The 13,649-nt window shown below is 49.8% G+C and overlaps 1 protein-coding gene across 6 annotated transcripts in view; it reads right to left on the bottom strand.

The window, feature by feature from the left end:
- Positions 1 to 9,763: 9,763 nt before the first annotated feature.
- The window catches only part of FOXJ3 (forkhead box J3), a 133,084-nt gene continuing 129,198 nt past the window's right edge, over positions 9,764 to 13,649 (bottom strand). For all 6 annotated transcript variants that reach the window (XM_082466269.1, XM_082466268.1, XM_082466272.1 and 3 more), the window contains 2 exons: positions 13,040 to 13,147; positions 9,764 to 12,736 (listed from right to left, as the gene is read on the bottom strand). In XM_082466269.1, coding sequence (XP_082322395.1) covers positions 12,621 to 12,736; positions 13,040 to 13,147 — 224 coding nt within the window. In that variant the 3' untranslated portion in view covers positions 9,764 to 12,620. The remainder of the gene's footprint in view (positions 12,737 to 13,039; positions 13,148 to 13,649) is intronic.

Raw genomic sequence — 13,649 nt, 5'->3', positions numbered from 1 at the left:
CAGCTCTGCCATCCACAGGCCTGGTTCGAATCCCACCTACTGCCCCATTCCTATGTGTGTGAATCTGGACAAATTGTTTCCCTCTCTGAACATCAGGACCCCTTGTATCCTCTCTGGGGACCAATATAATAATACGTACCTCGTAGGGTTATTTTGAGAATTAAATGAGGTTATAAAAATGCTTACCTCAATGCCTGGCATACAGAAAGCACTCAGTAAAAGATCCTTCCGTTATTATTACTTTGATCAACAGCCACAACAGCTTCTGGCACCCGTTGGCCCCTCTGGAGACCACCTGCCCATCTGAGCCATAGCCTGTTCTCATCCGGTGCTGGGCCTGCTGTCCTGCCTGTCCTGCAGCCTCAGATCATCCTCGGATGTGCTCTCCCCACTCCCTCCTGATTCCCTTGCCCCTCTAACCATCCCCCCATCCCCCGCCCACACCGTGTCCCTCCTCTTTCTGCTCTGCTTCCCCCAGCTAACTCAGCCTAATCTCCCCCACCCTGGCCTTTCCTGCCAGGCTCAGCTCTCCCAGCACCCTTGCCTTTGAATATGCTACTCCATCTGCCTGGAAGGCTTTTCCTTCCTTGTCACTAGGTGAACTCCTACTTAAACTTTAAGGCCCAGATCCAATAACCCCTGCTGCATCCTCAGCTAAATAACCTCTCTTTGTTCTCACAGAACCAGATACATTCCCCTACTGGGGATATTGTTGAGTTGGATTACTTGGGTGTGTGTCTCTGCCCCTCTAGACTCTGACCCCCATGAGGACTGTACCCCGCATAGTGTGTGTTCATTGTATTCTTTTGTGAGCAGAGCCTCCAGGACACGGAGGAAGGGAAGCCCTGGGAGCTGCTTTGTTCTAATCTACAAACCAATCTGGCTGCAAGCCTGGATGGCTCCAAAGAAAGGGATGGGGGTGGGAATCCCTGGATGGGGAGAGTCACTGCAGGGGAAATTGGAGGGACCTTCAAAGGGGTTCAGCCCAAGGGAGGGGCAGGAAACACTTGGTCAACCTGCCCTCTCAGGCTAGTCCTCAGAACCAGACTAAGATTCCCTCCCTTTTCTAGTGTGTGTGTGTACACTGAGGAATGTGTGTAAGTTGAAGTGTGTTAGTACATGCGAGGTGTGTGTGTGTGTATGCTGAAATCTACATGTCCAGTCCAGCCACATGGTGGCCGCTGCTAGCTGAGAGCTGGGCGGGAATGAGCCCCAGCAGAGGGTTAGGGATGGGATAGGGTACCTTAGGGTTATGGATGGAGTTTGGGTTGAAGGTGAGGCTAGAGATACACATAAGGGTAGAATGTATTGTGATTGGGATGGTGGTGAGCACAGGTAGAGATCAGGAGTGCAGCTGAGGCTGGTCTGGGGTTGGAATTGGGGTTGGGTGGACTTGAGCTGGGTTAGGGTGAAAGCTGGGTTAAGATCAGTCTTAGGTTACCAACTGGGACTGGAGTTACATTAGGGCAAGATGAAGTAGCAGATAGTGATAGGAGTTCAAGTTAGGACTCAGATTGGGGTTTGGGTCAGGGTCAGGATGGAGCTGAGCTCGGGCGTGGGGTAAGTGTCAGGGTTAGGCTTGGAATCAGGGGTGCAGCTAGGAGTGGGTCGATGTGGAGATTGTAGCTGACACGGAGGTTGGTTTGGGGTTAGCTTAGGGTTCTGTGGTAGGGTTAAGGTGGGAGCTGAGTCTGCACTGTAAGTTGGAGGTGTGGGTGGGGTCAGGTTTATGACTGGGGCTGGATCTGGGGTAAAGTACGGGGCTCGGGCTGCACTGGGATTTGGTTTAACATGAAGGATGGGGTTCGGCGTGGCCGCTGTGGGCTGCAGGAGCCCTGTTTCTGGCTCCCTTTGGCTTTTCAGTCTTTCCCCTCCTAAGTTACAGTGGGATTGGGGGTAAAGGGAGGGGCCTCTGGTTCCTGAAGCCTCTTTCTCCCATAACCCCTTAGCCGGGGCTTACCTGCTGCAAGGCTGGGGTGGAGTGGGTGTGTGGGAGTGATGTAGCTCCACACTGTGGGAAAGAGGAAACGGCTCCTAGGCCTCAGCACTTTGGGCCCTGCCCTACCCAACCCTACCTCTGACATCTCCCCTGGGAAATGGGAACCAACACCCCTCCCTCCCCTGCCAATTCCCTGGCCCAGCCTGGGGCCAGGTGTGAGTTCAGACCCCCTCCCTCCTCTCCTGCATCGAAGCTGCTGGATCTTGGGGTCCTCTTGGAAGCCTGGGGTTCTGGATCGCCCCGGGCCCCCACCTGAATCCTGTGGCCTTGGTTCCCCAGCACCCCAACACCCCTCATCATTTCTTACGGGTGGCGAGTGGGTCTGGGTTGTTTGGGCGCCTCACATCCAAGGCCACCTCTTCCGGCAAACTCTCACACCTCCATAGCCTCCCAGGCCATGCCACCTCTACCTGCCTCCCCACCTGAAAAGCCATCAGTGGCTGCCCCAAAACCTTCAGAAGGAAGCCCAGACTCCCTGGCCGGGCATTCAAGGCCCATCATGGTCAGGCCCCTGCTCACCCTTTGCCCAGGATCCCGAAAGACTCCCTAGGAGTGGGCCAGGAAGAAGGGGCCCATACCTGGGGTGCTGTAGGTGGAAAAGCTCCAGCTTTGGAGCCAGGCAGCCCTGGGTTAGAGTCCCAGCTCCATCAGTGAACAGCTGTGTGCCCTTTCTGAACCTCAGTTTTTGCATCAGAAAAATGGAGACAATAACAACTACACTGTGTTTTGGGTTGCCTAGAAAACTTTCCTCACTTGACTTCCAGCCCCAGCAAGCCTGTGTTAAGACCATCTCCACCAGCCTCCTATACTTTCCCCTTATAAAACCTACCAAACTATCTGTCCTGCCCACTTTCCTACGAGCTTCTGAGAGCAGAGCCTGTGTCTTGCTCCATCGTGGCCCCAGTACCCATACAAGGCCTGGCACTTAGTGGGTACCCCTGATCTCTCAGGAGACCAGGAAGGCTGTGGTAGTAATAATCATAACATTAATAATAGCAGCGAACGTTTATCAGGCACTCGCTCTAGGCTACGTGCTTTACAGTTGTGAAAACCAGAGCCAGCCCTGCAGCCCAGCCACCCACTGCTGGCAGCTGCCTGGGTTTCCCCTGCTGTCAGGCTGCCCTCTGTTCTTTGTGAGGATGCTGATGCCGTTCCTTTTGGCCTAGAGATTGTTGAACTCTTGTGTTTGGGTGACCTCGTCATGGTTCCAGTGTGCCTGTTAAAGTTGGGTCCACTGAGGCCCAGCCCTCCCAAGCCTGGCTCTGCTTCCCTGCAGGCTGGAGGCCTCAGCTGACCCTAGGACGAAAGGCCTGAACAGAGCCCAGGTGGGAGTCTGAAGACTCCCATGTTGATCTGTGTGACCATGAAGAGGGTGTGGCCCACATTTTACAGCCTCCGCCTCCTGCTTGCAAACATGTCCTGGAGGTTCTTCTGAGAGCCCAGAACTGCCTGAGGAAGGCATCACGATGTATGTGAACCTCCCAATAGCTCTGGGAATACGTAAGAAATCGCTACAGAACCCCCTTTTATAGGTGGGCACGCTGAAGCTCAGAGGCCCAGAGAGGGTAAGAAACCATGACTTTCCCAAGGGTGCGGACAGAAGCTCCGGGCACAGTTTCACTGGTGGCGCTCTGCACGAGGGCACCCAGCCAACAGAGAGGGAAGCACAGACACAAGTGTGGGGCTAGCTCAGCCTAGAGGAAGGCACAACTTTTCAGACTCATTGCCAGGTGGACTTGGCACCAGCTGCAGTCACAAAGCTGTAAATTCCAGAACAGAGGCCAGTTCTCACAAGTGCCAAAGAAAAGCTTAAACTTTTTTTCGGTTCATACCTCCTGTCCTGTCTTCCTAGCCCCAGACCCCCTCCTCCTTTGGGGAAGGAGAAGAAGAAAGGCACAACCATTGAGTCAGACCCTGTTTTACAGGGCAGCGATACCCGTTGTACGGAGGAGGAAACCAGGCTCCTGGGAGAGTGCCCAGGGCCACAGAGAAAGTGGATGACTGAGTGGGAATCTGAAGCCTGTTGGCTTGAGCCCAAGGCCAGGTGGGGGTGGAGGGCTCCCTCCCCTCCCCCAGGCGCTGGGGTGGGCAGGATCTCTCCCGTGATGCTCCGGGGGGCAGCTGGGGAGTGGACAGAGGGTGTGTCTGGTTGTTTGCTCAGCAGTGTCATCTCACATCCCCATGGCCTGGCCGGGACAAGGCACTGGGGGAGCTCCATTCACCATCTGCTCCCCACACGGCAGGGCCTCCTCCCCCCGCCCCCTGGCCTGCCCTGGGCATCGGCCACGGAAACAACCTATCACACCCGAAGGCTGTCAGGGAAGGAGGGAGACCCACCTGGTGCTCCTGCCATGTGCCCCAGAGCCCACAGGCTAGAGGGAGGATAGGACACGGGCACAAACTCCCTGGGGCTCCGCAGGGAGAAAAGGTCCCCCCGTGGCCGCGTCTGGGGATGCTTGCCAGACCAGGTGGCATTTGAACTGGGAGGATTTGATCAATGGGAGGATTTGGACCCACAGAGATGGGGGCTATATGGCAAAGGCCTGGCAACAGGAAGCACACAGGGGAAGGGGGGGATGGGCTGAAGCAAAGAGTGTGTCAAGAGGGTCTGTGGGTGAGCAGCCAGAGGAGGCTTTAAACACCAGGCTAAGGCGTTTTGCCCTTCACCCGGTGACAGTGGGAAGCTAGGGGAAGACCATGAGAAGAGCTGTGATTTAGAAAGATCATCATGGCCCTCGGTGTTGGGAGCGGACTGTCTAGGTATGGCTGCTGCACTGATCCAGGAGAGAAGGGGTGTGTTCCACCCCCAGCAGTACCCTGGGAGGGCCAGGGGTGATTGGAAGGATGGTGTGCAGGGGAATCCATGGGTCTTGGCATGTGCTCTTGAGAAGCAAGGGAGGAGGGCAGACAGGGAAGGCAGATGGGTCCTTGGGACTGACAGTGTACCAGGGCCCGTGCTGGCTGCTTCCATCTGACTTCTCATGGACGGTCTCATCAACACTTTAATCCCATTATACACATGAGGAGACTGAGGCTCAGAGAGAGCAACGTCTTGCCCAGATGGAACTTTAGGTTCTTTTGACTCCAGAGTTCGTGTTCTTTCCATTGCCTCATGTATTTTCTTGGCCTTTGAGGCCCGCAGAAAACACGATCAGCCACAGGCCAGCAACTCACAATGGACCAGCTTCCGGTCTGGCCAGGAAACTTTGTGGGGCGCAAGGAGGAGGGTAGGAGCTGCCTGGGGGCAGGAGCAGTTATAGATAGATCTGGGATCCAGTCCAAAGGGCCACAGTGGGGAGGAGCAGTGACAGCGCCCAGGCCAGGGATGTGATGAGAAAAGGGGAAGAATTCATCTGTATTGGACTTGCAGGGCCTAACCCTGAGTGTGCCTGGGAACCCGGCTCTATCCCAGGCAAATGTCTCCGGGGACGTGGGCTGCTGGGGAAGACTCGAGTGGCTAACAAGGCTAGGAAGGGAGGAAGAAGACAGAACCTGAGTGGGAAGCCATCCCGCCCTCCCTACCCTGGGCAGAATGCCTTCTCTCCTGTCTGCGGCTTACGATCACACACAGACACAATGAGGCACACAGTCGCAATCACGCAGGCGACACAATCACATACCCAGGCACAGACACATGAGCACACAATCACAAGACACACAAGCACACACATACAAGGTCTGGCTCACACACACGGAGGGCCTCATGAGCACAGTCGGAGTCACACAAGCACTCGCGGTTACCCTGACTTATAGGACCTACACCCCCCCACCCCAGTCACAGAGCTCATGCACTGACACGCTCTCACACGGAACCAGAGGACCGTTCCCAGGAAGGCCTCTGCCTATGGACGTCACTCAGGCATGGGAAGGGTGGGAAGTGCCCTTGGACGTCTTTATTGCCATTGTCTGGGACAGGAAGTTGCCTCTCTGACGTTCTGGGGGCTGCCTCATGAGAGGGGTGGCCTTCACCCAGTGACGTCAGCTCAGGCCCCGTGCTAGGGTAGGGTGGGTTGGGATGGGTGTGGTGACTGGCACTGAGGGAGGTCAAGGGCAACTGGGGAGTGCTGTGGAAGAGGCCATAGGCCTCGGTGGGAAGAGCAGACCGGAGTAAGGCAGCTCTGGGTTCCCGTCCCCTTGCCAACCTCTCACTGATGGTGACCTGGGGCAAATGACTTCACCTCTCTGAGTGGCAACGTCCAGCAGTAAAAGGAAGATAATGACACCAACCTCCAAGGCAACTGGGAGTGCTAACTCAGATAACTGCTGTCAAGTACTGGGCACAGGGCCTGGCAAATAGTGGCAATAATCATAATGTTGTGATGGCCCCGGGACTCGCTGTGTGAGTGTGTGCGGGCTCAGAGGCAGGGCTGGGAGGACAAGGGTAGACGCCCCGTGGCAAGGTGTGTGGCAGGCCCGGCCACGCTTGCCTAAACAAGACATCAACTGGTCCCAGGAATGCAGAGCCTCAGGAAACTCAGAGCTGGGGTTGATGGTGGGGCGACCTTCCCCACCCGAACCTCAGAGTAGGTGACAGTGGGCATCAGGAGGGCTGGGCCCAGGCAGCAGACTCAGAGGCCACTCTGCAGTGGGCCCCCCCCCAGTATGTTTATCGCCGAGGACTAGAGGGCTCCTTGGCTCCCTCCAGCAAGCTCTGATGCGGCAGCAGAGTCTGAGGGCTGGCCACTGGGGTCCCTATCTGTCTGTAGGAGCTCCCAGCTCTGGGGGCTGCAGAGGAAGAGAACACAGCCCCTGTGGTAAAGGAAACCTTCCAAACAAGGAAAGGCACACAGCCGGCAGCCCTGCGCCCTCTGGCGGCCTCCGGTGCTCACTGCGGCCTCATGGCTTTGTTCTAAGGCTCCCCGTTCTTTGCCCTGTAAGGGACTGACAGCACAGTGCACTGGAGTGTAGACACTGGGGCTGGATGGCCTGGGTTTGAAATCCCGGCTCTCCTGCTCCAGCTATTATTACCTCTACCACTTACGAGCGAAGGACCCTGGGCAGGTGACTTAATCTCTTTGTGGCTCAGATTTTTCCTTTGCAATAGGTTGACAACAATAGTTATCTACCACACAGTTGTTTTGAAGGCGAAATCTGATAACCCACAAGTACTTGGAATAAGTAATGTGAAGTAACAAGGAATACATGGTGGCCGTCCTACTCTGGACTTCCAGGGTCAGCGTTGCTGAAGGCACAGCTTGAGAGCTGGGTCGAAGCAGCCTTGACCTGGGCTTAGACTCCGGCTCTGGTGCACTTACCAAATGTGTGCTTTGCACATGTTGACTAGTTGCTTATCATGTAAGGCAGAGACACAGGGAGGCTGCTTATCATGTGAGGGAGAGACACAGGGAGGTAAGTCCAAAATCCTCTGGAAAATCCTTTAGGAAGGATTTAGGCATCCTTTAGGCACCACACTGGGGAAAAACACACCATCTCAATAAGCCCAACATGGCCATTTTTCCTAATTCTTGGTTACAGTCTGTCTTTGAAGTAGCTGGCTTGCATCCAAGTGCAATGTTGTACAGAATGTGTATCTTTACCCACTGGAATGACACTCAGTGGTGAGATGCTCAGGCAGAGAGGTACCTGGAAGTAGACATCAGTTATGGTCTCAGGTTTGAATCTTCCAACTTGTACTCACTGAGGGGCACACGTTCATCACAGGTAGATACTATCACATTAAGATTTCCATTCTTTCTCTTTTTGGCCAAGTGTGTATAATTAAATTCCCATGCTTTAATCGAATGCATTCAGGAGGCTGCTGCCTTGTGCCTTACCTCTCTAAAGCAGTTTGCTTTTCTGTAAGCCGGAGCAATAACTACAGTAACTACTACAGCATCATGTTCTTGTGTAGATCAAGACAATGTGTGAGGAATTTTAAATTCCTGCCAGGAAGATGACTTTCTCACTCCTCCCCTTCCCCCAAATTTCCCCTAACTAATGTATGACTTTGAGCAAGTCACTTCCCTCTCTGGGTCTCAATGTTCTCAACAGCAAAATGTGGGTGTTTTATAATACTAGATGATTTCAAAGGCCCCTCCCAGCTTGAAGCTTTCAAGATAGTTCTGTGATCCTAGGGCATTTTGATGCAGTCAACCCTTCTATGAATGCTAACTGATGCTTACATGGTTCTTCCAGGACTGCTTTGTCTGGTAAGGGCACATCTATAAACAGCAGCCCTTAACACACTGTAACATGGTAAAGGCTTAAGAATGAAACATGCATCTTTATGATCTTTTTTTCATTTGATCAGCACAAAGGTGCACTTTAGCTGAGCCTGAATCAGCACAAAGTGACCAGATCTAACCATGCCCCCTACTACAGTCTTTCAGAGGCACTGATGAAAAAGCAGAGCTCCTCCAAGTCACACACACACACACACACAGGATGGGTAGGCACTATCCCTGGGTGGAGCAAAAGGAAATGGGCTTTGGAGTCAGGCCAGACTGAATGATCCCAGATCCTCCACTACCTAGGAGAACTTAATTAAGGCAAGTTAATCTTTCTGAGCCTCAGTTTCCCATCGGTAAAATGGTTATAAATAGGTTTTCCTGACAGTGTTGTATGGGTTAAGTTAGAAGTAGTGAGGGGTCCTGAGCAGCATCGTGGGATTGGTGGGGATCTCTCCCCTTCCTGAGTGAGACAAACCGCAGCTTCAAGTCCACTTTCACCAGTGTCGTTGGTCTGCCCACTGGTAGCCTCTCTGAGCCTGTTTCCACAATCAGGTCGGGACACCACCACTCATCCTAACTCCAGGGATTGCTGGTGCTTGGCTCTTAACTAGCAAACCGTCACTTCTTTGGCTTCAACCTCACCCCGGGCCCATGCTAATCTAGCTTCCATGCCTGGCTCAGAGCAGTGGTATAAATGGAAACGCCTTCTCCCGTCGAGTCCTTTGAAAACTCAACTTAAAAAGCCCATGCCCACCCCAAAGCTTTCCTAAGCCAATGCCCTAGCCTCAGCATGACCTAACTGCTCACCACCAGAATCTTGCCTTGCCAGGGGGTATCTTCAGAGTAGCTTCCCTGGGCAACTTCCTTGGGCTGGCATTTGCTCCCTGTCCTGGGTAAGTCTGTACCCCCTACAGCCAGAAACTGTGGCTTTTTCACCTCTAGATTTCTCATGGGAAGGGCTGACACAGTGTGGGCTCAGCAAATGTTAAGAAGCTCCACTTTCACCTTTGGGAAAGAGCACTCTGGGAAGGCAGTGCTGGGGGCAAGACTAGGGTCCAGGGTAGGGGTAGGGACAGGGGTATTCCGCTGGAAGTAATAGAGGATGGTGTAAAAACATGACGTTGGAGTCAAATGATCTGGATTCAAACCTTAGCTCTACCACTTGCCAACAAAGGATCTGGGGAAGCCATTATACCTTTAACTTGAGTTGTTCCCATATGTAAGATGAGGATAACAATATCTACTTAGCACAGCACGTGGCACATACTGAGTACTTTTTATGTTCCAGATGCTGTTCTAAATGCCTTAATTAATTTAATCCCTCTACAACTCTAGGAGGTAGGTATTATTCTCATTTTATAGGCACTGTAAATGAGGAAAATGAAGCTCAGACAAATGAAATAATTTCCTCAAGTTCACAGAGCAAGTGAGATGTTCAATAAACAGCAGCAATGACTGTTCTCAGGCAGCAGTACATGGGACACAATCTCTGAGACCCCAAGGAATGACTAACTCCAGGCTTTCTGCTTCTGGACTAGCTCCAATCTTGTTCCCTCAACTGCAGCAAATGACACAGACCAATCGGTGTTGTAAATAGAGTTAACATAATATATTTATTTTAAGTGCCATTCATGCATATCACTTTTGGCAGCAACAATCCTAATGACACTTCGGATATTTCTTTACAGCACTGAACAGTTACAAAGAATGGGTGCCGTTCATCATAGAGGCAAAATATGAAATCGTGCAATAGCAAAACTGTAGAAACATTAAAACACTGACTGTCCAACAGCAGTACAGAGAGCAGACTGTGTTTGCACAAAAAGCCAATGCATTTTCATCACATATATACAATATAGATATGTACACATCACCCTCTGAATGAACAATATCAAAATACTCTATTCCATTTGAAATAATCCCCAGATTGACTCCCTCCCACTTCAAAGGACATCTGAGAGACATGTATTTACAAGAACATACATGAATACATTTACATTTCAAAAACTGCCACAAATGCCAGTCGGACTATTCTCCTGGACAGAGTACCCCCATTTGATTATATGCATTTAAGATTCTTTTCCCCAAAAGTCTTCAGTCAATTTAAGCCCAAGACAGAACTTGCTCTGCATTTACAACTACCAACTGAGATGGCCACTAGAGGGTTGCTCTGCGCCTCACTAGGGAGCCTTGTCTGGCTGGAGCCCGTGAGGAAGCCTGTCCTGGGCTCCCTGGCCACATGAATCGCTAGTGCGGGATGGGTCTGGATGGAGGCTCTGCCTCCAGGGCCATTCATGGTAAGTTTAAATTCTCACAAAAATACTGATCACTGCAAATCAGTAAATGACTGCCAAATGGGAAATAAGCTTCACACAATTTGTAACATCTTCATCAGCGGTTTCTACTTGAATCACTCAGTATAAGCTACTGCATTCTAATACCCAAATTGTTTAAAGTGCACACTGCTACCCACACAATTTATAGTCTCAAAACAGCTATTTTGGTATCTAGAGAACCGTGACTTGAGCAGACTACTGAGAATCACCCCCTTTTTTCCGAGCTTTTACTCTGCAGGCTGCTATCTCATCTTGATTGGCTGCCTTTCCAGAATCCTCTGATTTTTACTGATCCAAGGGGCTGGAACTGAGTTTGCTTTTTCATGCCAAGCAGGATCCAAACAACAGGAATATAAAGCCTTTCCCTTCTCCCCAACCTCACCAGCCTTTACCATGGCTGGCTTCCCAGTGATTCATTCAAGGCAACACTCCACTAGAAAAAATACCCAAAGACGTTCGCAAACACTCTCACATACACACACAGAGAAACAAAGGTGTTTGTTTAGTTCAAGTAGAGATGACTCAACCACAGAATCAGTAAGGGTAATTAAAGTGATTTAATAAGCATAGCTGATGGAGACTAGAGATGCTAAAAAGCAACCAGCGAGCAGTTAGTACTCCTTGATTTGATGGAACATCGTTTCGCCATTAGAACTGAAAAATTCTGCTTTTTTTTTTCTGGTTTAAAGAACCAATTCAAAATCTATTCATTAAAAAAAGAAATCTCATTTCTCTTAGTTTCACTGCAAAACTAAGACAATCAATCCATGCAAAGTAACTGTGAAATAAAACAAACAACTAATAAAAACCCCTAAGAGGCAGGCTGCATTTCAAAGAAAGGAACCAAACGTCATGCATACACAGACACACAGGACAACAGAAACAGCAGGCCACTCAACAGTAACTGCACTGAAGACTGAGGCAAATAAAATCCATGTGTGGCTCTACCCTCCTTTCAGTGCTTCCTAAATGGAAAGAGAATGAGGGGGAAACTTGCTATACAAACACTGCCCTGCTGTTCTGTTGCCCTAATGAACTCTGATTCAAATTCCAGAAAATCCTACTTAGCAAATAAGTCTCAATTAGCAGGAATGCAAAGATAGAGAATATACTCACATGGCAGGAGTAATGATAAAGAGAATGACACAATCTCTCTCTGATTGTCTTGTCTGTAAACTCTTATCAAGAAAAATAATTCTGTGCTTTCAGACACTGCATTTCTCCTTAATGAACCCAAGAGGAGTTGAGCATTCACAGAAGATAGCAATAAATATTAAAATAACACTTTTGAATAATAAATACATAAGTGAATGTGGAGACACTGATTTGTTTCAAAAGCCAAGGAGTGCCCAGCTTCTAATCAAACACATTTAGAACTGGCATACGATGCAGACTTAGAAAAACAGATGCTGACACGGTGCAACATGAACTCTAGAATCCCCCAGGCATCAAAAAAACATTCAGTCAGTCCTTCATGCTGCTCAGGAACAACATGCCCCTTTGGACTGTTTGGAGAGTATCAAACTCTGGGTTCTCTGGCTTACTGAGTAGAACTCAATACTCACATTTCCAAAAAAGATTAAATAAGGGGAACTGGGCTTTGAAAAAATCTATTTCCTTTCAGTTGCCTACATCAGTTAAAAGCATCCTGCCAAAAATAGCCTAACAAGGAATAAAAACTCACAGTAACTTCCTTTTCAAGACATAATAATCCAATTAGAAAAAACTGAAGCCTTTCAATAATTTTTGTACATGTATTTACACATATGCATCTATAAACTGCTTGCAGCAAAATAGGCTCTGCCTGAAAAATCAGTCTGGCACTTGTGGTCAACATCAAACTGACACAAATATGCAAAAGCCGTTCAAATCACACAACAATTAGGAGCTACATAGGGCAGCTGGCAGGGAGACAAACATGTAGTACTTGTCTGGGTCAGATAAAAGCAGTAAGTTATCCAGCTAAAATCTTTCTGATTGTCTTCAAAAAAAATTTCGATAACATTGGTAAAATGATTAGAAACTTTGTTTTCTCAACTGGATACTCTCAAACCTTCCCCTTCACTGCACAGAAAGGTAACGCTTGGGTCTGTCTGGTGCCTTGAGAAACAAGCTCTACACAATTGAATCCCAATCAAAGTCATCCTGGATGTCATCTGGAGGCAGAGAGCGCCGCATCTGGAAGGCTTGGGAAGGCATCATGTGCTGCTGGTTCATGGCTCCGTGATGGCCTGGAAGGAAGGAGGCAATGTCAGCAGTGACTTGGGAGAGGATAAAGGAAGAAAGAAACACACAACTACTGAACACTTCCTATGTGCGCCAGGAACTCACTGCATATGCTCTCACTTACCCACCCAGAAGCCTCTACAGGGTGGCTCTTATGATCCTCATCTTACAGGTATTCTGCACCCCACCCCTCTGAAACAGGGAGTTCACCCCCTCCTGAGGCAGCCTCCTTCCCTGTCGGGACAGCTAAAGCCTTTTTCAATATTAAACTCCGAGTACCAACCCCAACACACCACACCCCAAACTACCTGCAATTGTTGTTCCTGGAGTGCTGAGTGCCTGCGGGATGTGAGGATAACCAGGGGGAGGCATCACTGAAGGAGCGAGATTTTGCCTGGAGTCTATGTACAAATTTCCTAATCAGATCGAGAAGAAGACAGAAGGAAAACATAGTACCATAAGTAAAGCAAATCAAACATAAAAATCTTAATAGAATTGTTACCTAAAACTAAATTAAGCCAGTAAAGTGAGGAAGAAAAGGGAAGGAAAAATCCCTCCTTTTAGATGCTAAAACTCTGCCAAAGGTGGTGCTGGATTTTCAAACATGGTGCCAGGCTGGGTGTGAGTACACTGGTACTAATTCTGGCACTGCCTCTAACTCTCTGGAAGCTCGTAGGTAAGTTATGTCTGTTGTTGTTACATACCTCATTATAGTTCAAGAGCATTTTCATATCCCATTACTTCATCTGAGTCTCCCCCTAGACCCACAGTGAAGGCAAGACAGGGATTACCCCCATTTTATGGATGAGGCAACAGAGGCTCAGAAGGCCGAGAAGACTTGCCCAAAGACACATCAGTTTGACAGGGCCTAGGGCTAGAATTCAGTTCTCCTAACTCATGGGCTCTTTCCAGTAATGG

This window comes from Balaenoptera physalus, assembly GCF_965194825.1.
Source record: "Balaenoptera physalus genome assembly, chromosome: 1".
Taxonomy (NCBI): Eukaryota; Metazoa; Chordata; class Mammalia; order Artiodactyla; family Balaenopteridae; genus Balaenoptera; species Balaenoptera physalus.
The sequence above is the reverse complement of the archived record's forward strand: the minus strand, read 5'-3'. Positions and strand labels throughout refer to the sequence as shown.